The following is a 24121-nucleotide window of genomic DNA, read 5'->3' as shown; positions in this document are numbered from 1 at the left end:
AATTAATTCTAGAAATAGCAGTCTCGGTCCCACTCTTAATCCCAGGACTGTACTGCTCCCCCACCAGCCTGACTCCCATTGCCCTTAAACCTGATGGGGAGGGCAAGGTGAATGGAGGTTTCAGGTAAGAACAGAGTGAGTCATCTGACCGTTACTGACCAATCAGCAGCCCTTCTGTCCAAAACGTTACTTTGGCATTGTGACGTCACTCCCCTCCAGGTCTGGCCCCGGAAGCTCCTTCCGCTGCCTCAGCCCCTCAAGGTGTGTCCTCAAACCCGAGCCCGCTCCTTCGGGATTGATGTGGAAGCTCCCACTGAATGAGACCGTTTCATGCCGGGTCACAGGAAGCCTTGACTGTGCTGGGTGTTGACAGTGTCGGTTAAATATTAATCTGCTCAACCTGTCACTGAGAGAGGTGTGAAAAAGGGGATAAATCGGAATCACCTTCTTCTGTGCTGTCGATCTCTACGACAATCATATAACCAGAAGGTAACACTCTGAGATCTTAATCAAGGTGCGGGAACAAATGACTGCGGACGCTGGAATCGGAACTGAAAACAACAAATGCTGGAGATCACAGCGGGTCAGATAGCATTCACAGAGGGAGAACAAGCTGACGTTTCGAGTCTAGATGACTCTTCATCTTAATCAATACAGTTAAATATTTTTAGTGTCATTGCATTTTGATATCAACACGATCATTTTGCTGTTATTAGAATGTAGTTTGCTTCAATTTGTTGAATAGCAGCAGCAACAAAATTCCGCCAGCATCTTGATCAGTCTAACAACAATGGTACATATTCTTTTGTTTAGCTTGTGAACAAATGCAAAATTATGACGGATGGAGTAAATGTGGGACAAATACAATGTACTTCAATGAAAGGAAGAAGTGGACAAGGTAAAGTTCAAAGATCAGCTGTGTTACTGGTAATATTCCCTGATGAGTATCAGACCCTCCAGGATAGAATGTTACAATTTCAGGAAAGGCTGAGAAGTAACTGTTACTATCAGAATGGGAAACAGCATGGCAGGCATCTCAGGAGACTGCATAGCCTGAGCACAACTTGCAGATGAATGGTATTTGGTGCTTGGCCACTGGACAGACCATCTATGAACAAAAACAGTTGTTTTATCCCCTCATACATGATCTGTGGCAGCAGGAGAGATCATCTAGGCTCACGATCCTGCTACATGGAAACACAGAATTCAGTTTACTGAACCAGCTCATAACATCAATTGGATGGTCAGGCTGGTTGTAAACAGGTCTTGGCAGTGTGGCTGTGGAGGGAGGTAACTATCTGTCCTTCTGTGGTTCCATTCAAGCCCGGGTGTCCTTGGAGATGGGGCGCAGAATGTCCTTCTCAATGCCTTTAGAGGGATGGAGCACCACAGAGGCATACAGTGCTTTATTTCCCGTCCAACTCCATTTCGATTTTATCCCTTCCCTCTCTTCCTACTACGTCCGCTGCCACGTTTATATTTGGTATTGCATTGCCCAAAAAAGGCTGCGCTTGTAAATCATCAATTGAATACACATGAGTTTTTACTGGTGGTGGCTGCTCATTATACAAAAAAAAAAGAAGTTGCAGTGGGAAAGAACTCATTTTTGTGTGATAACACTTCTGGGTAGAAACATATACTAATAAAACACAGCAATGAAGGGCTCCTATGGTGCAGGGTTAGAATTCTTAAGTGTGTTCAAGTTCAGCCTGCTACCCTAAATGTGTAATATCTATGGGCAGAGTGATTAGAAATAACTAATGAGAACTGAAACAATTTAGGTTTTTGACTCTGTCATGTAGGAGGAGAAAGAGACCATTAATCCTTGTGAAAATGCTACATAAAGACAGGAAGAGTCTGCAAGTAAAATCGCACAATTATTTATTGCAAATTAATATTTTGTATCAATGGTTGAAAGTAGAAGGTTTTCGGTGTGATATTTCTTTAGCTTTTTACATCAGATTTTTTAATTGCATGTTTTGTTCACTTTCTTCTGACAGACGATGATGGAAAAGGAATTAGTCAATTGCTCAATAGTTACAGTGACAGAGAGTTAAACCTGATTACCCGATTCTACTGTGAGAGATTGGAGGATGCAATATTAGACTTGGTGGAGAGCATTGCCCTAACATTAACAGCAACTGATTCATTGAGCAATGGAAATTATGCTGTAAGTTATATTATAGAATTTTTCCATTATTCTATTATTAATCAGTAAAATGATTGAAGTGGGCATGTATTTGAAGGAACCTTTGGAAATTTAAGGAAAAGTAACAAGGTTGTGCATCTCGTTAATGATATGAAAAACCGTAAAAGTAAGGGTCAGGGGTACAAAAATAAAAAAAGCACCAGAAAATAGAAAATACTGAAACAATATTATTTTCAAAGAAAAAAAAATAATGAAAAGTTGTTTACTTGAAGGACCGATAATGAACTGAGAGCAAAATGGAAATTAGTGAGGTGGGACCCCATGGCTTAGTGGTTAGTGGATGAAATCATGTGATGATGAAAACCACATGACAGAGAATGTCAGGATAACAGATCAGTTTTAGCGAGATGGAAGAAATGCCATGATGAATATTTCACTGGGAAGAATAGCTTGTGTGTGCTCTGCAAGCAACAAGGTTCGAGCAGAGAGCACAAATAAAAATACCATGGTGGGGAGGGATTGGTGTCAGCGGTTTTAAGGGAGACGCTGGAATACCCAGTGAGTTCAGTTTCCAAATCGATTATGATGGAATTCTTCAGTTTATGTTGTATGCAGCTTTTGGTTTAAGCCCTAACACTATGGTCATTGTGTCACTTAGAACTGAGAGAGCTAAGTTTGGCTCGACCTAGAAATAAGTGAAACATTGTCACCGGCGGCACGGTTGTTCAGTGGTTAGCATTGCTGCCTCACAGCGCCAAGGTCCCAGGTTCAATTCCAGCCTCAGGCAACTGCCTGTGTGGAGTTTGCACATTTCTCCCCATGTCTGCGTTGGTTTCCTCCGGGTATTCCGGTTTCCTCCCACAGTCCAAAGATGTGCAGGTCAGGTGAGTTGGCCATGTTAAATTGCCCATAGGTTAGGTGCGTTAGTCAGAGGGAAATGGGTCTGGGTAGGTTACTCTTCAAAGGGCCCATTTGAACTCTGTAGGGAATCTAAAAAAAATAAGAAATATGTTGTCAAGTTTTAAACAGGTCACCTTATGAAGTTCAAGTTGAAGTACCAGTAAGGTGCCACTCATGTCACTGAGGCAGGTAATGTTGAGGGACTCTTGAAGAAGTGTCCTGTCCAGATCATCGAAAGTGAGGAATTACAACCCCTTGTGAAGTTTTCTTGACTTGGTAGATTAGATTAGATTCCTTACAGTGTGGAAACAGGCGCTTCAGCCCAACAAGTCCATACTGACCCTCCGAAGAGTAACCCTGAAGAAGGGCTTATGCCCGAAACGTCGATTCTCCTGTTCCTTGGATGCTGCCTGACCTACGCTTTTCCAGCAACAATTTTCAGCTCATCCTTAAATACAGGTGAGGTGCCGGAGGACTGGAAGGCTGCTCATGTTGTCCCCCTTTACAAGAAGGGTAGTAGGGATATTGCGGGTAACTACAGACCAGTGAGCCTGGCAAAAGTGGTGGGAAAGTTGCTGGAGAAGGTACTGAGGGATAGGATCTATTTATATTTGGAAAATAATGGGCTTATCAGTGATAGACAACATGGTTTTGTGCGGGGGAGATCATGCCTTACTAACTTATTAGAGTTCTTCGAGGAAGTGACCAAGTTGATGGATGAAGGAAGGGCTGTTGATGCATGCATGGACTTTAGTAAGGCATTTGATAAGGTTCCCCATTGTAGACTAACGGAGAAAGTGAAGTCACATGGTGTGCAGGGTGTTCTCGCTAGGTGGATAAAGAACTGGTTGAGCAACAGGAGACAGAGAGTAGTAGTTGAAGGGAGTTTCTTGAAATGGAGAAAGGTAACCAGTGGTAGTCCACAGGGGTCAGTGTTGGGGCCACTGTTGTTTGTGATATACATAAATGATCTGGAAGGTTGGTATGATCAGCAAGTTTGCAGATGACACGAAGATTGGTGGAGTAGTAGAAAGCATAAGGGACTGTCAGAGAATACAGGAGGGTATAGATAGACTGGAGAGTTGGGCGGAAAAGTGGCAGATGGTTTTCAATCCAGACAAATGTGTGGTGATGCATTTAGGCGAGACTAATTCAAGAGTGAATTATACAATAAATGGAAGAGCCTTGGGAAAAGTTGATGAGCAGAGAGATCTGGGAGTGCAGGTCCATTGTACCCTGAAGTTTGCTGCACAGGTGGATAGACTGGTCAAGAAGACATACAGTATGCTTGCCTTCATTGGACGGGGTATTGAATATAACAGCTGGCAAGTCATGTTAAAATTGTACAAGACATTGGTTCGGCCACATTTAGAATACTGTGTACAGTTCTGGTCGCCACATTACCAAAAGGATGTGGACGCTTTGGAGAGGTTGCAGAGAAGGTTTACGAGGGTGTTGTCTGGTCTGGAAGGTGTTAGCTATGAAGGGAGGTTGAGTAGGTTAGGTTTATTTTCATTAGAAAAAAGGAGATTGAGGGGGATCCTGATTGAGGTTCACAAAATCATAAAGGATATAGACAGGGTGGATAGAGATAAGCTTTTACCCAGGGTGAAGGATTCAATAACAAGAGGTCATGCTTTCAAGGTGAGAGATGGAAGAGTTAAGGGGGATACACGCGGCAAGTACTTCACACAGAGGGTGGTGGGTGTCTGGAGTGCGTTGCCAGCAGAGGTGGTAGAGGCAGGCACAGTAGATTTATTTAAGATGCGTCTGGGCAGATGCATGAGTAGGTGGGGAGCAGAGGGATACAGATGCTTAGGAATTGGGCAACAGGTTTAGACAGTACATTTGGATCGGCTTAGGCTTGGAGGGCTGAAGGGCCTGTTCCTGGACTGTAAATTCTCTTTGTTCTTCGTTCTTTGTAAGCACACGTGTTGAAAAGGCAACACTTCATGCAGTTGCAGTGATGTTAATATTGTATCTGTTGGTGAGCTGAAGGATATTTATGACTTCAATTATTGGAGTTTCATGATGTTATCAGAACGAGTTACCCAAATTGTCCCAAATACCATAATGACCGTTGATATCCTTTCAATTCTTACTGCAATAAAATCCTGGTAATTACAAACTTTTCAATGTTTCCTACAAAATTTCTAATTTATTGTTTTGGATTTCCTTTTTGTTTCTTTGGATATAGCAGTGAAACTAGTCCACTTTTAATGTAGGAAATTCAATGAAAGTGTTGTGGTTCTAGCTATTAAAGTGACAACATGGATCTCATGTTTGCATCATAGTTCAAGTGTTATGGATTCAAACCCAAACCCCAAAACTTCCACTTCCAATATTGTAGAGTCTGGTTTTGTTTATCACATAACTTGTTAACTGCAAGTTTCATGTCATATCCAATAGATTCCTCTATTCCTGATGAAGGGCTTTTGCCCAAAACATCGATTTTCCTGCTTCTCGGATGCTGCCTGAACTGCTGTGCTTTTCCAGCACCACTCTAATCTAGAATCTGGTTTCCAGCATCTGCAGCCCTTGTTTTTGCCTACTACTAATGTCTCCCTCATAGTACTTCTTCACAAGGGGAGGGAAGATCTCATCAGTGTGCTGAGATGAATATTCTTCACCAACGGAACATCATTAATGTAACAGCTTTTCACAATTCCGACACTGCTGTTTATCATTTTCTCTCTTTCATTGTTTTCCTTTCTATTTCTTCTTTTTCTGGTTTATTCCATTGTTCTTCCTTTGTTTCTTTCTTTCCCATCTTTTTCCCTCATTTCCTCCATCAATTAATTCTTCCATTCCGTTCCTTCATCTATTGTTTCCCTTTTCCCGTTTCCCTTTCTATTTTACCTGTTCTTCTCTTTTATTCCAGTATATCCATAATCTGTCAGAGCATCAACAGAGAAAGGAAGCAGCAAAACATCTTCTGAACACAGTGTCCAAAACCAATGGCTGCAGAGAACGAATATTTTGGGAAACATTGGTGAAAATGCAAGAATCAAAGCCAAAACTGAAACTCATTCTGAAAGAAATTCAGAGCAGAGGTATTGTACAGTCCAAGTATTTCTAGCAATCAAACATGATTGCCTCTTTAATGGGTGAGGCTGCTACACACTACTAATGAAATGAAACATCTTTCCCAGGTTTTGACTTGCTTTATAATGCACGCATGGGAGAGATGGAAGGAGAGCTATCAGATCACCTCAAAGGTAAGTCAAAATAAAAGTAATCATTAATCATAAAAATGTACTGCATTAATTAAGTTCTAACATTTTATTTGTGTCTCACATTTCATCACTGAAAGGAAACAAACCCTCCAAATTATTACCATGAACTGTTTCTATAAAATGCGATCAAAGTTACAACACGAAGCAAATGAACTGGAACTTGGGCATGGACAGTGTTCTATCTGCCACAAATTCAATGCCACATGTGTGATATTGAGCTTTGTTGGAAATTGCTGAATGCTCATTTTGATTTTCCCAGCTGCTCTGGAGCAGACTGAGCCCAACTTTCCAGTTTTAGATACTGAACCACAAGGTCACAATCAGTTTTGCAAGTCAGTTGGTTTCAAAATCTTCCCTGGTACTTTGTCAGGCCATTATTTCTTTTCCCTTCAGTCACATCAGGGTCTGAAAAGAAGTCTTGCTTTTACTGTCAATACTTGGCCTTAGGGTGCCTTTATGCAAATGTAAACCTCAATATCACCAGAGACTCAGAGTCTACAATGTCTATATTGGGCTGGAGTCACATAGAGCTCCAGACCCAGTTAAAGCTTGAATCAAATACATGACAGACTGAGTAAAGATGATGTCATTTATCGGATCACATTTGGTTCTAGACTAGTTACTGATGAAGTCAGATCTGGTGAATACAGAAGTTAGAGTGTGGTCCCATAGTGTGGACAGACTGAACTGATATGTATGTACTGGTTGAAGAAGGTCTTGATTCATATGTCGGCTCCACCCTGGGCAATGACTTGAAACACACATTGACCTAAAGAAGGTGAGGATATGGGTCACGTATAGAAACAGAATCTTTAAACATCCAAGTGTCATATTTCTACCAACTGCATATGTAGTAGAGTTCAACATGTATCAGATTGCACACATGTTGTTTGGGCATTGAATAAAGGCACAAATAGGGCTACAATGATATTAGCTTGACCTAATTGATCAACCAGGACTAGATAAGGAATTGTTTTTCAATAAGTCACATATCCCAGAAACACATTTCTACACACAGTGCTGAAACATTGGATTTGTGAAGAGCCCATATTTGCTGAAATCTTACTGACGTCAAGTGGCTGTGTCAAAGACTGTACTCAATTGTCTGGCTAGGCAATTAGTTGACTTGGAAACATATTTAGGCTCATATTGAGATAAGATTTGCTTCATCTATGTCTCGGACTTGTTAAAACATGAAATCAAATATGGGGTCAAGCTGGGTATAGGTAGATTCACACGAAGAATCAGAATAGATAGGGAGTCCATTCACATACAATCTTAGACTGTACAATGAGAGGCTTCAGCTTTCGCACTGAAATGGACAATGACTTGATAAAATTGGTGGAAGATCTCAATGTGATCCTTATACATCGACAGTGTTATTTTATAATTATGGTTCACATAGCACATTTAATTGTATCACTGGTTTGTCATCCTGTTCCCAACAGTAAGCATTGAAAAAGCATTATGCACAGTCCGTATTCAGCCAGTGGGCCATATGTTTACATTAGGTATAAATTGTCTGAGATTGAAGCAGACATCAATCTTATAAACACTCTGATACTATCTCCACTAGGGACAACAGACAAAACAAAAATGAATACAGTAAATAATAATAAGTGAACAATGTGATAATATTTGGCTTCTCAGATGTTCCAATGTTAAATTCTCCTCAAATGGAGATGGAGATGACGATAGAGTGGAGGGGCTTGTCTGTTATAATGTAAAATCTACTATAATTCAGTATTTATTCGGCAAGATTAATTTCTAGCACAGCGTAGTAAAATTTGGATTTGACTCACATATTCTGTATTGCTACCCAACTCAATCTCCTTGCTTCTCGTTAATTGTTTTAATGTAGTTAATTAACAAATAAGAACAATGCCAACATAATTTTGATCATTGTCATGAAAGGTATACAAGATCAACACAAGCAACACCTCCTCCATCAAACCGAGCATGTGGTCAAACACACCATCAAAGGAGACAGCAAAATAACGACCATTTCCCTCACTGATCGATATACAGAGCTTATCATTATTTCCACTCTGCGTGAACGGAGACTAGTGGAACATGAGCTCCTTTCCAGAGGCAGAGAACATGAAGAATGGCAGCGGAAGTACGTCACCAGTGAACTCGAAAAAATCCGGATTGATCAATTATTCAGGAGCAGTTTTGGTCACTCCAGCCTGTCTGGCACCACGGTGGTTAGCGGAGTGGCTGGCATTGGTAAGACAACAATGGTGCAGAGGATGGTCCATGAATGGGCAGCAGGAAACATCTATCCTCAGTTCCAATTTGTTCTACATTTCACATTTCGAAATCTTAATGCCATCAACAGAGCCGTTTCTCTGACTGAAATGGTATTGGATCAGTACCCTTATTTAGAAAAGATAATTGAAGATATCTGGATGAAACCTGAATATCTTCTCTTGGTTTTTGATGGATTAGATGAGTACAAACACCAGATTGATTTCACTGGCCACGTGGCTGGTGATGTCTCTGTGAATCACTGTGTTGCGCCTGACTGGAGATGTGAAGTTTTTGAAATGGTGCACTCCCTGGTACAGCAACAGCTGCTCAGAGGTTGTTCTGTGCTGGTTACCAGCCGGCCGACTGCCCTTGACTCATTGGAAAAGGCCAATGTCAACCTTTGGGCTGAGATCCTGGGCTTTCTTGCTGATGAAAGAAAAGAGTTTTTCAGAAAGTTTTTTGGCAGTGAGCAACTCGCTACCAATGTCTTCAAACACGTCGAGGAGAATGAGATCCTGTACACCATGTGCTACAACCCTTCATATTGCTGGATCATTTGCTCAACCTTAGGCCCGCTCTTTACACAGCTGAAGTGCAAGCAACCTCTTCCCAAAACCATCACTCAACTTTTCTCCATCTACCTTTCCAATCTCTTGGACAACCACAAGCGAGATGTTGAGGACCAGCGGATGGTTTTACAGCGACTCGGGGAGTTGGCTTACCAGGGAGTTTCGAAAAGGAGAATTGTTTTTAATGAGAATCACTTCATTCAGCATCAGCTGGAGTCCAGCAAATTCATTTCAGGATTCATGATGGAGATCTTGGAAAGGGATGACACAGCTAAAAACATTGTGTACACATTTCTCCACCTTACCATCCAGGAATTCTTGGCCGCCCTGGCTCAGTATTTGAGTCCAAAGCATCAGAACGTGGTGGAAATGCTTCACTGTGCTTTTAAGAAGGATGATGGTCGGTTTGAGATTTTTATTCGATTTTTAGTTGGTCTTTCAACACCCACTTCATCCCGAAATCTGGAACCATTCCTGGGTCCGCTGTCTCATCACACGACCTGTCAGGTGATAGACTGGCTGCAGGCCAATGTTCAGGCAGAAATCAAAAACATGGACAGAGTCACTGGAAAGAGGAAACTGCTGAACACATTCCATTATTTGTCGGAGTCTCAGAATAGAGCTTTAGTTCAGAAGACCATTGGATCAGTGGAACGTTTGAACTTTGGGGACCCCAATCCAAAGAATGCACTGAGATTGAACCCAATGGACTGTTTTGTAATGTCTCATGTTGTACAACTTTGTGAATCAGTGATGGAGTTGAATTTGGAGAAATGTTATATTCAGGAGGAGGGGATCAAACGATTGGCCCCTGCAATCCACAAGTGCAAAGTTCTAAGGTATGTTTGATCCGGGTGAAATTAGATAACATGTCAGCAATGACCCATTGATTTTCTCTTATAAATTCCAACTGATATGAATTTTATAGGATCATAGAATCTCTACAGAGCAGAAAACGGTCATTTGGACCATCTCGTCTGCTTCAACCCTCTGAAGTGCATCCCATCCAGACCTCTCCCCTATCCCTGCATTTCCCAAGGGACATGAAAGGCTACAGAAAAGATTTAGAAGGATGTTGCCAGGGTTGGAGCGTTTGACCTTAGGGAGAGGCTGAATGGACTGGGACTGTTTTCCCTGGAGCATTGAAGGCTGAGGGTGACCTTATATATAGAGTTTATAAAGTCATGAGGAACATGTTTAGGGTAAATAGGCAAGGTCTTTTCCTTGGGATCTGGGAGTGAGAGGGGAAAGATTTAAAGGGTACTTAAGGGGCAACTTCTTCACACAGGATGGTGTGGGTATGGAATGAGCTGCCAGGGGAAGTGGTGGAGGCTGGTGCAATTACAACATTTAAAAGGCATCTGGATGGGTATATGAATAGGAATCATTTAGAGGGATATGGGCAAAATGCTGGCAAATTTGATTAGATAAATGAAGGATATCTGGTCGGCATGGACGAATTGGACCAAAGGGTCTGTTTCCTTGTTGTACATCTCTATGACTCTATAACCCATCTAGTTTGCACATCCCTGGAAACTATGGGCAATTTAGCACGATCAGTCCATCTAACCTGCACATAGTTGACTGTGGGAGGAAACCAGAGTACCCAGAGGCAACCCCCGCAGACACTGGGCGAATGTGCAAACCCCACACAGACAGTCACCCAGGGGTGGAATCAAACCCAGATCCCTGGTGCTGTGAGGAAACAGTGCTAACTGTTGAGCCACTTGTCACTATAGTAGCTGAATCACAATTACTATTCGTTTTTTTTCTGAGAGTCAAGGAGTTTTCCATGCTTTTTATTTATTTTTAATGCTACTACTGCATTGACCTTGATACTGAGTGAAAACTATTAATTGTAAGACCAATTAAGTTAGCACCAGGCTAACTTAATTGGTCTTACATTGTGAGACATTCAAAACCCACAAGGAGTCTGGCAGAGTCTTTAACTAGTGCTATGACAAGGAAACAAAGAACCGAGCCAAATCATCGTACCTCTGTGTTCACAACAGAGTAAAATTAAAACCTTCAAAGATTTTAACCTCAACAATTCCTAACCAGACTTTATAACCAATCGCAGACTCTGTTGATAATGAAACCTAGATGGTGGGTTAATAACTGAAACAACAAAAAAAAAGCAATCTATTACCAATATAGGAACTTTAGCAGAGCAAAATTAAACAACAAAGTTTGAAACCAATAACCTTGTTTTCAGGGCAATTCACACAAAAGACAGACAAACAGACAAATAAACACAGTGAAGGGATAATTAAAATAAAGTAACAAAACTGGCCAGATTAAGTGGTTTTCATATCTTATTCTCAATGTATATTTGATGGTTTCTTTGTTAATTTTCTGAAGATATTGATCTGTGCCACCTTTGAATTCACTCTGAGGACTGAAATTCTGAAATAAAGTACAAGGTTAGGCAGGGAGCATTTAAATCTTCATGCTGTAACGTCAATAGCTAGGTTCATTCTCTCAAAAGCACAGTCCCAAAAACCGACCTAAACCGTGATCTATGCCTATGTTTGACCATCTCGTTCTCTCCCAGAAACAAATGGAAATTGGTGTTCTGAGGAAAGCTCATTGGACCAAAATATATCTATCCACAGATGCTGCCAGACCTGCTGCGCTTTTCCCTCAATTTTTGTTTTTGTTTCTTATGTCCAGTATCCACAATTCTTTTGATTTTATGTTCTATCCCAGGCTTGTTCACAACAATTCCCAGGTACTGGCCTGATCAATTCCCAAACATTTCTTATCTGGTTCAATGTGCTGCTCTCCCACCGTGCTGAAACATCTACAGGATCCTATTGATCAAGAGCTAACCTGCCATTAACTGTGAGGCCCCACCTCGCGAACAAACAGCAGCTTGTTTGTTTGTTTTGTTGAAACACAAGTTGCTGTCCACAATCCAAAGATCATTTCCAGCTCATTGCAGTTCACTGCTACAAATCAAAATTGATGAAATAATAAATTAAACGAAAAGTTGGCGAAGGTTTGAACACTAATCCTAAGAGGCCCTCAATTAAATGAACAGACCTGGTGTGTGACTGAACACAGTTCACTGACAGAGAATAGCAATGGAGATCAGGTGGCAAATCAAACTGTTAAACCCAATCTCTGTTACCAATTGTGTGCCATTGCAGAGATGAATATCATCCTTTGTAGTTTACTTTTACAAACCAAAGCTAATCTGGTATTGTATTTGACCCAACCATTCACTCGATAAATAGTAAGTGAATGCTGTACCTAGTTCAATGCAGAATACGTTGCTAACACAGCAAGGCTGCCATTCATGTATCTGAAACTGTTACGGGTGAGGGTCAGGGTGGGTTTGAAATAGAGGCTCAACAGTCTGTGATTTACAGCAGGCATGATCTGCCCTTTGTGGTCGCACAAAATTCACCATTCACCCCAGCAGCAGGGAGATTGGGCAGCTCATCACCACATATTTTACATGACTGTTGGGATGAACTATTATCCATTCTGCTTGGAACTGAAAACATGGCTTGTGTATTGTTAAATACAATAGAGATGCAGGAATTTATTGATTGATTGATGTCTATAAGTCTTTTTCTTTGTTGTGTTATCCAAGCAGGGCAATAATGCCTCACAATTAACCATTGCTTTTACTCTTTGCTGGATTACATATGGATGAGTTCAATGGAATAAAATTGCACAAATGTTTAAAAAAATTGGATATAAGACAATCAATTTTCTGTCTTGCGTTCAACTTGTCAGAGTCAAATAACATGGAAACAGACCCTTTCCAGTCCATGCTGAACGTAATCCCAAACTAAACTCGTCCCACCTGCCTGCTCCAGGCCCATATCCCTCCGAACCTTTCCTTCTCATGTATTTATCAAAATATCTTTTAGAGTCATAGAGATGTACAGCACGGAAACAGACCCTTCGGTCCAACCTGTCCACGCCGATCAGATATCCCAACCCAACCTAGTCCCACCTGCCAGCACCCAGCCCATATCCCTCCAAACCCTTCCTATTCATATACCCATCTAAATGCCTCTTAAATGTTGCAATTGTACCAGCCTCCACCACATCCTTTGGCAGCTCATTCCATACACGTACCACCCTCTGCGTGAAAAAGTTGCCCCTTAGGTCTCTTTTATATCTTTCCCCTCTCACCCTAAACCTATGCTCTCTAGTTCTGGAATACACAACCCCAGGGAAAAGACTTTGTCTATTTAGCCTATCCATGCCCCTCATAATTTTGTAAACCTCTATAAGGTCACCCCACAGCCTCCGATGCTCCAGGGAAAGCAGCCCCAGCCTGTTCAGCCTCTCCCTATAGCTCAAATCCTCCAGCCCTGGCAAGATCTTTGTAAATCTTTTCTGAACCCTTTCAAGTTCAGAACATCTTTCCAATAGGATGGAGACCAGAATTACACACAATATTCCAACAGTGGCCTAACCAATGTCTGGTACAGCCACAACATGACCTCCCAACTCCTGTACTCAATACTCTGACCAAAGAAGGAAAGCATACCATACCTTCTTCACTATCCTATCTACCTGTGACTCCACTTTCAAGGAGCTATGAACCTGCACTCCAAGGTCTCTTTGTTCAGCAACATTCCCTAGGACCTTACCATTAAGTGTATAAGTCCTGCTAAGATTTGCTTTCCCAAAATGCAGCACCTTGCATTTATCTGAATTAAACTCCATCTGCCACTAATTGCACCCATATCCACCACTTCCTCAGGAACTACCCTGAGTTTAAAAAAATTTCTTCTTGTGACTTTTTTAACTCTGTCTCTTCTCACCTTAAAAATGTGCCCCTAGTCTTGAAATCCCCATCCTCGGGAAAAGACACCTACCTTTCAGCCTTTTTATACCGCTGATGATTTTATAATCCTCTGAGGTCACTTCTCAACCTCTTATGCTCCAGTGGGAAAAAATCCCAGTCTATCCAGTCTCTCCTTATAACTCAAACCTTCCATATCAACAGCTTCCTGGTAAACCTTTTCTGAACTTTCTCCACCTTAATAATATTCTTCTTTTACCGAAGTGACTTTCACTGGACACAGTATTCCAGAAGAGGCCTCACCAATGCAAACTTCAAAGAGTTATGTTCCTGAATCCTTAGCTCCCTCTGTTGTTGAACACTGCCCAAAGCCCTCCCATTAACTGATTAACTTCTCCCCAAGTTTGTTGTATCAAAATGCATTTATCTAGATTGAACTCCATCTGCCGTTTCTCAACCCATTGACCCATTTTGTCAAAATCCCTTAGAAAATCCTCTTCTTTTCTATGCCACCAATTTTGATATCATTTGCAAACTTACTAACCATGCCTTCTGTATTTTCATCCAAATTGTTTCTATAAGTGACAAACAAAAGATAAGCCAGAACCGATCCCCGTGGAACATCGGTGGTGACGGGCCTCCAAGTCTGAAAAACAACCCTCCACTTTGTCTCCTGCTGTTAAGCCAATTTTGTATCCAGTTGGCAAGCTCTCCGTGAATCCCATGTGTCCAGTTTTGGGTTAAAATATATATTCTATTTCCAGATCATAAAATGGGTAGTACCTAATAAGGCCATCTGGTCAATTATGTCTGCACTGGCTCCTTAAATGGCCTACACACTTCATCCTTTTCCCCTCCTCTTCCCTTAAAGCTATCACATGTTTTCTCCTTCAGGTATATATCAAATTCGTCTTTTCAGAATTGTGCTGGGTTGTACTGTCAATAGCCTTTCAGTCAGTGAACGAGTAACAGCAATTTACTGAGTAAAATATATGACAAGAACTGTACACTTCTCATTTTTCACCATTCAAGCAATTAATCTACTGTTTGAAATATGTGTTCACTGGTCACCAACTAATTCAGTCAGAATAGTTATGCAAGATTTCAATCTGTTTTCTAATACTGCACAACACTGTTCTATCTGCCCATGCCTCAGTATGAAACAATTGGATGGAGTTTCTTAAGGTGAAGTTTATGCTATGTTAATCAGAGAGATTGTTTTTTTCTTCTTGGCTGTTAGGCTGAATGACAATAACATTGGAGATACAGGAGTCAACATTTTGTCTGCATCATTGGCGCATTTGGAATGCAAAACAAAGCGATTGGAGTAGGTAATCTTCCCAACATTAACCCCAAATTTTATGTGCAATGATTTGTGGCAAGTTGGGAATTTGCTGTATCTTTGGCATGACCACTGTTGAATATATAGGGGAAGGTGAGGACTGCAGATGCTGGAGATTAGAGTCAAGAGTGTGGTGCTGGAAAAGCACAGCCAGTCCAGCAGCATCCGAAGAGCAGGAAAATCGATGTTTTGAACATAAACCCTTCATTAGGACTCCTGATGAAGGCTTTATGTTCGGAATGTCGATTTTCCTGCTTCTCGGATGCTGCCTGACCGACTGTGCTTTTCCAGCACCACATTCTTCGATCTTGCTAGACTGCACCTGGAGTGTTCTGTTCTGTTCTGCACAACAAGTATATATTAGACTTCAATCAAATTTCAACAGGAAGATATTAAGGAGAAATTGAATCAGAATCTTTTTGTGGAAATTATGGTCACATGGTAACCAATGGAGATGTTTAAAATGTTGAATGATGGGACTGGGTCGTTAGCTAAAAGATCGAGGAAAGAGCATTATTTTAAAGTTACAGTTCAGCCATCATTCAGGAGCCAGTTCAAACCACACTTCTTCCAACTAGAGAAGCACAATTTTCAGATTCTCAACAAAAAGAGTTGTTAAGATTCAGAGATGAAAGTAAAAAAGTTAATTTGTTTTGTTCAATTAATACAATTTAGCCTAAGCTGATGTGTTTACATCCCATGTTGTTACAATGCTTGAGGAGAGATGCAGGGCATCGGAGAAAGGAAGAAATGACTCATGAAAAGGATTTCATGGATCGTGAACATAAGGTCTGAAGATAGATTGCAAACATTGGATCTGTCTCCATTAAGGAAAGGAAGCTGTGATGTAATTTAAATGAAGTAGTAAAAATGATAATTTCAGTGGAAAGAGTCGATAGCAATAAACTGTTCACTGCCATGAAATGATCAAGTATATCAGCACAAAAATTCAAGAAATTGCCAAAAGAAGCAAGAACAATGTGAGATCATCTTTTCTGCACAGTGACTGGTTAAGGTTGGAATGTTGTGCCTGACTGACATCATGGCAGAGGCTGGTTCAACTGAAGCGTTCAAAAAGGAATTAAACTTTGGTATGGAAAGGCCCAGTGCACAGGGACACGGGATACAGAGTGGCAGGAAGTGAATTGCTCATTCGGAGCCTCGAATCACCTCCTCCTTCACTGTACCCTGTTTGATTCTGTGAGGCTGTAGGAACGCATATTCTTTTCAAAATTAAGAGTAATGCCTTTCAATTAAGGAATAATAGTGTTAAAGATTAAAAGCATTAAAGTTAATTGATTATTAGTTCATCATTACTGAGTCAAATAAAATGAAAAGGAGGCTGATGGTTCAAAAGCTTTCTCACTTTGTTATGCTGATCCAATTATTGCTCTTCCTTCTCAGTGGAATTTCATTTATCTTTTCAAGCTGTATTGAAAACTGATTTGTAATTATCAATCTTTAGTTTGCAGGATAACAATCTGACATTTGCTTGCATTGAAGACCTGAGGATGGCATTTAGTCAGAGCGAATCATTGTCAATGCTTTTCCTGGATGGAAATAAATTCACAGATGATTGCATTCCAAAAATGAGAAACTTCATCATCAACTGCAAGAATTTGGAGCTGATTCAGTGAGTGCATATGTTAAAACATTAAACATTTCCATTGTATTGTAAACAATAATTTCCTTAAATCATGTCCACAGCAAGTTCTTCAGGGGTGCTTAACATATTAATTCACCGGAACATACAAAATCAGAGCAGCAGCAGGCCATTCAGCCCATAGACCCTGATCTATCATTACATATACCATGAATGATTATCCAACTTTAAACCCTATTCCTGTTTTCTCCTTGATATCCTTGACCCCTTTAACCCTGAAGAACTTTATCTGCCTGGTGTTATAGAGATGTTCAACACAGAAACAGGCTTTTTTGTCTAACTGTCCATGTTGAACAGATACCCCAAATTAATCTAGTTCAGATGGAGTTTAATTTAGATAAATGTGAGGTGCTACATTTTGGAAAGGCAAATCAGGGCATGACTTATACACTTAATGGGAAGGTCCTGGGGACTGTGCTGAACAAAGAGACCTTGAAGTGCAGGTTCATAGTTCCTTGCAAGTGGACTCACAGGTAGATAGGATAGTGAAGAAGGCATTTGGTATGCTTTCCTTTATTGGTCAGAGGACTGAGTATAGGAGTTGGGAGGTCATGTTGAAGCTGTACATGACATTGGTTAGGCCACTTTTGGAATATTCTGCGCAATTCTGGTGTCTCTCCGAGAGGAAGGATGTTGTGAAACTTGGAAGGGTTCAGAAAAGATTTACAAAGTTATTGTCAGTGTTGGAGGCTTTGAGCTGTACGGAGAGGCTGAATAAACTCTGTTTTCTCTGGATCGTCGGAGGTTGAGGGGTGACCTTATAGAGGTTTATAAAATAATGAGTCCCATGGTTAGGGTAAATAGACGAGGTCTTTCTCTGGGATGGGGGAGTCCAGAACTAGAGGGCATAGGTGTAGGGTGAGAGGGGAAACATTGAAAAGGGACCTAAGGGGCAACCTCTTCAAGCAGAGGGTGGTGCTTGTATGGAATGAGCAACCAGCGAAATGGTGGAGGCTGGTACAATTATGATGTTTAAAAGGCATCTGGGTGGGCACAAGAATAGGAAGGAAATGGGACAAGCGCTGGCAAATGGAAGTAGATTAGGTTAGGATGTGGAGCTGCCAGTGTTGGACTGGGGTATACAAAGTTTAAAAATCACTCAACACCAGGTTATAGTCCAACAGGTTTAATTGGGAGCACTAGCTTTCGGAGCGCTGCTCCGGACAACCACCTGATGAAGGAGCAGTGCTCCAAAAGCTAGTGCTTCCAATTAAACCTGTTGGACTATAACCTGGTGTTGAATGATTTTTGGATTAGGTTCGGATATCTGGTCAGCATGGACAAGTTGGACCGAAGGATCTGTTTCTGTGCTGTACATGTCTCTGACTTGTTATGGACCAAGCCAGACCCCCTCAAAACATTTCAAGAAAGTAGCCTAGACCCTAACTTTGCTCGTTGTTTTAAGAAAGTGTAAAGTGGATATTCCAGGAGAGGTGCCATTGGTCAATCCACTTCGTTTTAAACAAAACCAAATTTATTTACAAGATTACCCAATGAAATAGAAGCAAAGAGAACTGAATGCAGAATAACCTCACCTATCCAAAAACCAAACAGACTTTACCTGTTGTTCCCTATACTTGCAACAATCCCCATAAACACCTTGTGGCGCAAAAGGTAGCATCAAACACCGGGTCTTACAGGAGAGAGATGTCAGACAGAGAGGATCAGCACGAACCTGCTTCTTTCACGTAACTGTTTCTTGGATCAGCAGCCTCAAAACACTCCCTGTCTGCTTTCAGTGAATAGCCAGACGTCCAAAAACCAAACCAAATCAAACCAGAGAAAAGCTGAGCTGGGGGAAGTGACCATTCCCCTTTCATTGCACAAATTCTTTTAAAAATAAAACTTTTTGCTGGAGGCAGTATCTGTAGTTATAATCAAACTGGCCCGAAAACCCTTTGAAACCCAAACCTTTTGGAACCTGTGTCTTTTACGATCTCTCTGGGGGGAACAAAACCAAGTGCAACAGAACCTTGTTAAAGGAGCAGCATCATCACAGACTCTATTTGACAGCATTTGGCCCTAATCCCCCTCAACCCTTCGCATTCATAAACCCATCCAGATGCCTTTTATATGCTGTAATTGTACCAGCCTCCACTACTTCCTTTGGCAGCTCATTCCAATCTCATACCATCCCACTGTGTGAAAAAGTTGCCCCTTAGGACCCTTTTAAATCTTGCCCCCTCAACTTAACCCTATGCCCTCTAGTTTTGGTCTCCCCCAACCCTGGGGAAAACATCTTGTCTATTTGCCCTACCCATGCTCCTCATTGTTTTATAAACCTCAATAAGGTCACCCCTCAGCCTCCCATGCTTCAAGGGTAACAACCCCAGCCTATTCAGCCTCTCCCTCTAGATCAAACCCTCCAACCCCAGCAACATCCTTGTAAATCCTTTCTGAACCATTTCAACTTTCACAACATTCTTCCGATAACAAGAAGCCCAGAGCTGCATGCAGCATTTCAAAAGTGGCCAAAGCAATGGCCTGCACAGCCACAACATGACATACTAAAGCAAAGAAATACAGATAGTAGAAACCTGAAACAAAAGCCAAAACTGCTGAAGAAACTCAACAAGCCTGACAGCATCTGTGAAGAGAAAGTAAAGTTAATGTTTCGAGTCCAGTGATCCTTCTTCACAGCTGACTCTGTTTCTCTATCTGTAAACCTGCTGAGTTTCACCAGAAATTTCTGTTCTTTTTGAGAACAATATTTAACTTTTTCTTTCCAACCATTCAGTGTTTTAGCCAACAAACATTCTCTCTGACAGTGAATATCACAGCCTCACCTCAACCTGAGTGAAGAAATTTATCCTCATCTCAGCTCGAAATAGCCTACCCCAGATCCTTAGACATTGACCCTTTGTTCTGGACCTTGGTAACATCCTTCCTGTGTTTACCCTGACCTTTCCTGTTAGAATTTTGTAGGTTTCTAAAAGGTGCCCCATATTATTCTAACCTACAGTGGAAATAGTCCTAACTGATCCAGTCACTCTTCATTCATCAGTCCTGCTATCCCACGATCCGTCTGGGAAACCTTTGTTGCATTCCTTCTATGCATGAATGTCCTTCCTTAGATAAGGGACAAAAACTATACACATGATTTCAGGTGTGGTCTCACCAAGGCAACTGCATGTAGGCAACTAGACAGCCCTGCTCATGTCGTTGAATCCTCTTCTCTTTTTTTTCTCTTTTTCTGTCTCTCTCTCTCTGCCTCTGTCTATCTGTCTCTCTCTCTCTCTCTCTCTCTGCGCCTCTCTCACACCCGGACTCTCTTCGCCTCAGCATGCTACTCTCTAAGGGGTTGTGGGAGGGAGAGAGACTGTCACACATCTCCTTCTGGAATTTGTCTTTGCAAAAGAAGTCTGGAGAAAGATGCAGTGGCCTTTGTCAAGGTTTGTCCTGAGTAGCTCCATGACGCAAGACTCTGTGTTCTACAGTCTATTCCCCGGGACGCACACTGAGACAAACATCAACTGCTCCTGGAGGACCGTCACCTTGCTGAAAGACACTCTTTGCTCTGCCTTAAAGTTGTTGATTGTTAGTTCCCACCTGAATCACACACACTGCTGTTCACCCTCCCTTTCCAGGGGTTAATCCAGCTGTTCTTTGACACTGAACAGTCAGCAATCTCCTTCCCTGTTCTAGTGATTCAACTCCCAGAATTTTCCTCAGTCACTTCTCACTACCACCCTCTGGTGGATGCTCTTCCACCTGCTGAGCCCCATGGCCTCCGCGATTCCCATCTCATTAAGTTGAAACAAGTTGTTATTTCTTATTGGTTCCCTTTGCGTGAGTTTCAGGTCTAGTCTGGTTGACAATGTCCTCACGAATTAACGAATTTGGTCCCTTGTGTTGCTACTGAGAATCTGATGCTCCCCAGTCTTTGCCATTTGCCATTTGAAGCACGTCTTTGAGGTGGTGTTCAAAGTGCAATCAACATTTCAGTGTGAAGTGATGAAAAATCAGCAAAATAAAAATCCTTGCCCATATCTGTCTTGATACCAGTCGTTAGGAAGGAGTCATTACCGTGTTAATTATGTGTGTTGTAAACTTTTTAGTGCCGAAGTTGAAACCAGATATCCATCCCATTTTCATTCCATATTCATATCTGAAACATACATCTTTAACCACACATTATGTATCAGTCAGAACTATTTAATATCTTCTGAAAATACCTCTGGGCCAGACCAGGTAAGATTCCCAGATTCCCTTTGGTGATGGACATGAGTGAAGCAGATGTGTATTTACAGCAATCACTGATTAGGTTCTACAATGGTGACTATGAAACTAACTTTCAATTCCAGATGGATTAATTATTTGAGATAAAATTCAGACAGTTGCTGGTATTTGTACTCTAGGTCACTGCATTACAAGTCCAATGTGATTTCCCCCAGTCCAACTACATCCTCAATTTACATCATTCCCCAAATATCAACACCTTAGTTTCTTACAGCACTGTCTGTGTGTGCAGCAGCTCATTAGATTCTCTCTCCCCCACCACTTACACCCATTTGTTAATGTGTAGCTGCTCAAAGTTTGATTTCAAAATGTGTGTTTCAATTGGAAAATTATGAATGATTCTGTCATTTGAACTTTATTAATTGGTTGGTTATTAATCATTAATTTCTTTCTTAGATTATGGAGGAATCAGTTCAGTTCAGATGGAAAGAAGCAGCTCCGATCACTCAGAGAATGCAGGGCTGGTGTCCGAGTATTTGTGTGATCAAAGGATGAAGAAATTGCTAACTATTTGGACTTGATATTACTGAGAGGTGTATTTCTCTCACCTCCATCAAGTGAAACACATGAGATATTACATTGACTCAAGAAAAACAATTCCTGGAATTGTGAAATAGAATGGGAACGATGTGGAGTATTCAGTAGAAACTTTCAGTAGCAGTTGGTGAGTGTCGGTGTGTGGGTGATATTCACCGTCGAGCACAGGGAGATGGAGCTGTGACTGTGAAGCTTTTATAAAAGAGTCCGAGAGATCGCCATCATAGAAACAGGCCTTTCGGCCAGCGTGACTATGCTATCCAGTTTTCACCGTTAAACTAGTCCCTTTTGCCTGTGTTTGGTCCATGTACCCCCCGTATCTAACCCATCCATGCACCTGTCTAAATGTTTCTTAAATGATGAAATTGCACTCACTTCCACCACCTCTGGCAGCCCATTCCAGACACTCACCATCCTCAGTGTAAAGAAAACTGCCTCTCTATACCCTTTTGTATCTCTCCCCTCTCACCTTAAACATATGCCCCAGAGTTTTAGACTCCCTTGGGGAAAAGCTGCTGGCTACCTACCTTATCTACGCCTCTTATGATTTTATACTTTTGTATAAGGTCACCCCTAAATCTCCTGCGCTCCAGGGGAAAATGTGCCATCCTATCTCATCTCTTCTTGTAGCTCAAACCTTCCAGTCCAGGTAACATCCTAGTAAATCCTTACTGCCCTCTTTCTAGTTTAATAGTTACTTTCTATAGTAGAGCGTCTAGAACTGCGTACAGTATTCCAAATGTGACCTCACTCATGTCATAGAGTCATACAGCATGGAAACAGACCCTTCAGTCCAACCTGTCCATGCCAAGCAGATATCCCAACCCAATCTAGTCCCACCTGCCAGCACCCGGCCCATATCCCTCCAAACCCTTCCTGTTCATATACCCATCCAAATACCTCTTAAATGTTGCAATTGTACTATCCTCCACCACTTCCTCTGGCAGCTCATTCCATACGCGCATCACCCTCTGCATGAAATAGTTGCCCCTTAGGTCTCTTTTATATCTTTCCCGTCTCATCCTAAACCTATGCCCTCTAGTTCTGGACTCCCCAACCCCAGGGAAAATACTTTGCCTATTTACCCTATGCATGCCCCTCATAATTTTGTAAACCTCTAAGGTAATCCCTCAGCCTCCGACGCTCCAAGGAAAACAGCCCGAGCCTGTTCAGTCTCTCCCTATAGCTCAAATCCTCCAATCCAGGCAACATCCTTGTAAATCTTTTCTTAACCCTTTCAAGTTTCACAACATCTTTCCAATAGGAAGGAGACTACAATTGCATGCAATATTCCAACAGTGGTTGCAACATGACCTCCCAACTCCGATACTCAATACTCTGACCAATAAAGGAAAGCATACCAAACGCCTTCTTCATTATCCTATCTACCTGCGACTCCACTTTCAAGGAGCTATGAACCTGCACTCCAAGGTCTCCTTGTTCAGCAACACTCCCTGGGACCTTATCATGAAGTATATAAGTCCTGCTAAGATTTGCTTTCCCAAAATGCAGCACCTCGCATTTGTCTGAATTAAATTCCATCTGCCACTTCTCAGCCCATTAGCCTATCTGGTCCAGATCCTGTTGTAATCTGAGGTAACCCTCTTCGCTGTCCACTGCACCTTCAATTTTGGTGTCATTTGCAAGCTTACTAACTGTACCTCTTATGCTCACATCCAAATCATTTATGTAAATGACAAAAAGTAGAGGATCCTTGTGGCACTCCAGTGGTCACAGGCCTCCAGTCGGAAAAACAACCCTCCACCACCACCAGTCTCTGTCTTCTACCTTTGAGCCAGTTCTGTATCCAAATGGCTAGTTCTTCCACTATTCCATGAGATCTAGCCTTGCTAATTAGTCTCCCATGGGGAACCTTGTCAAAGCCTTACTGAAGTCCATATAGATCACATCTACTGCTCTGTCCTCATCAATCCTCTTTGTTACTTCTTCAAAGAACTCTTGTACGCCTGCAACAAGGCATTCCAACACCTGTACTCCATGCTCTGCAATTTGTTCAATAAACAATAAACCTGTTTGTTATTAATTATTTCTTATTATTACCTGTCTTCAGTTGTACATAAAGCTATATTCAATTTGTCTTAAACATATGTTTATTACACAAACAACCATATGTTCAAGTGTGTAATTATTCCCAGCGTTAGACTTTAGACATTAGACAATAGGTGCAGGAGTAGGCCATTCAGCCCTTCGAGCCTGCACCGCCATTCAATAAGATCATGGCTGATCATTCCTAATCAGTATCCTCTTCCTGCCTTATCTCCATAACCCTTGATTCCACTATCTTTGAGAGCTCTATCTAACTCTTTCTTAAATGAATCCAGAGACTGGGCCTCCACTGCCCTCTGGGGCAGAGCATTCCACACAGCCACCACTCTTTGGGTGAAGAAGTTTCTCCTCATCTCTGTCCTAAATGGTCTAACCCGTATTTTTAAGCTGTGTCC

The 24121-nt window shown here is 41.6% G+C and overlaps 1 protein-coding gene across 2 annotated transcripts; it reads left to right on the top strand.

The window, feature by feature from the left end:
- The first annotated feature begins 322 nt into the window (after window positions 1-322).
- Window positions 323-22756, top strand: LOC140454422 (NACHT, LRR and PYD domains-containing protein 3-like). 2 transcript variants are annotated; one of them, XM_072549136.1, is made up of 9 exons: window positions 323-489; window positions 814-898; window positions 2001-2170; window positions 5931-6102; window positions 6202-6267; window positions 8200-9946; window positions 15119-15205; window positions 16686-16853; window positions 21519-22756. In XM_072549136.1, the coding sequence occupies exons 2-9, from the start codon at window positions 835-837 to the stop codon at window positions 21604-21606; spliced, it is 2562 nt and encodes an 853-aa protein (XP_072405237.1). In that variant the 5' UTR covers window positions 323-489; window positions 814-834; the 3' UTR covers window positions 21607-22756. The 2 variants fall into 2 exon arrangements, with proteins under 2 accessions (XP_072405237.1, XP_072405238.1); XM_072549137.1 differs by lacking the exon at window positions 323-489 and adding an exon at window positions 569-656.
- The last annotated feature ends 1365 nt before the right edge of the window (window positions 22757-24121 follow it).

This window comes from Chiloscyllium punctatum, chromosome 29 (assembly GCF_047496795.1).
Source record: "Chiloscyllium punctatum isolate Juve2018m chromosome 29, sChiPun1.3, whole genome shotgun sequence".
Classification (NCBI taxonomy): domain Eukaryota; kingdom Metazoa; phylum Chordata; class Chondrichthyes; order Orectolobiformes; family Hemiscylliidae; genus Chiloscyllium; species Chiloscyllium punctatum.
This window is presented reverse-complemented; position numbering and strand designations above follow the sequence as displayed.

What these genes read in the sequence shown, in the direction of transcription:
- LOC140454422 (XM_072549136.1), top strand. Translation starts at nt 835, where the DNA reads ATGACGGATGGAGTAAATGTGGGACAAATACAATGTACTTCAATGAAA. An exon ending in CACAAGTGCAAAGTTCTAAG is followed by an intron (nt 9,947 to 15,118) that starts GTATGTTTGATC and finishes CTTGGCTGTTAG; the next exon opens with GCTGAATGACAATAACATTG. An exon ending in AAGAATTTGGAGCTGATTCA is followed by an intron (nt 16,854 to 21,518) that starts GTGAGTGCATAT and finishes TTTCTTTCTTAG; the next exon opens with ATTATGGAGGAATCAGTTCA.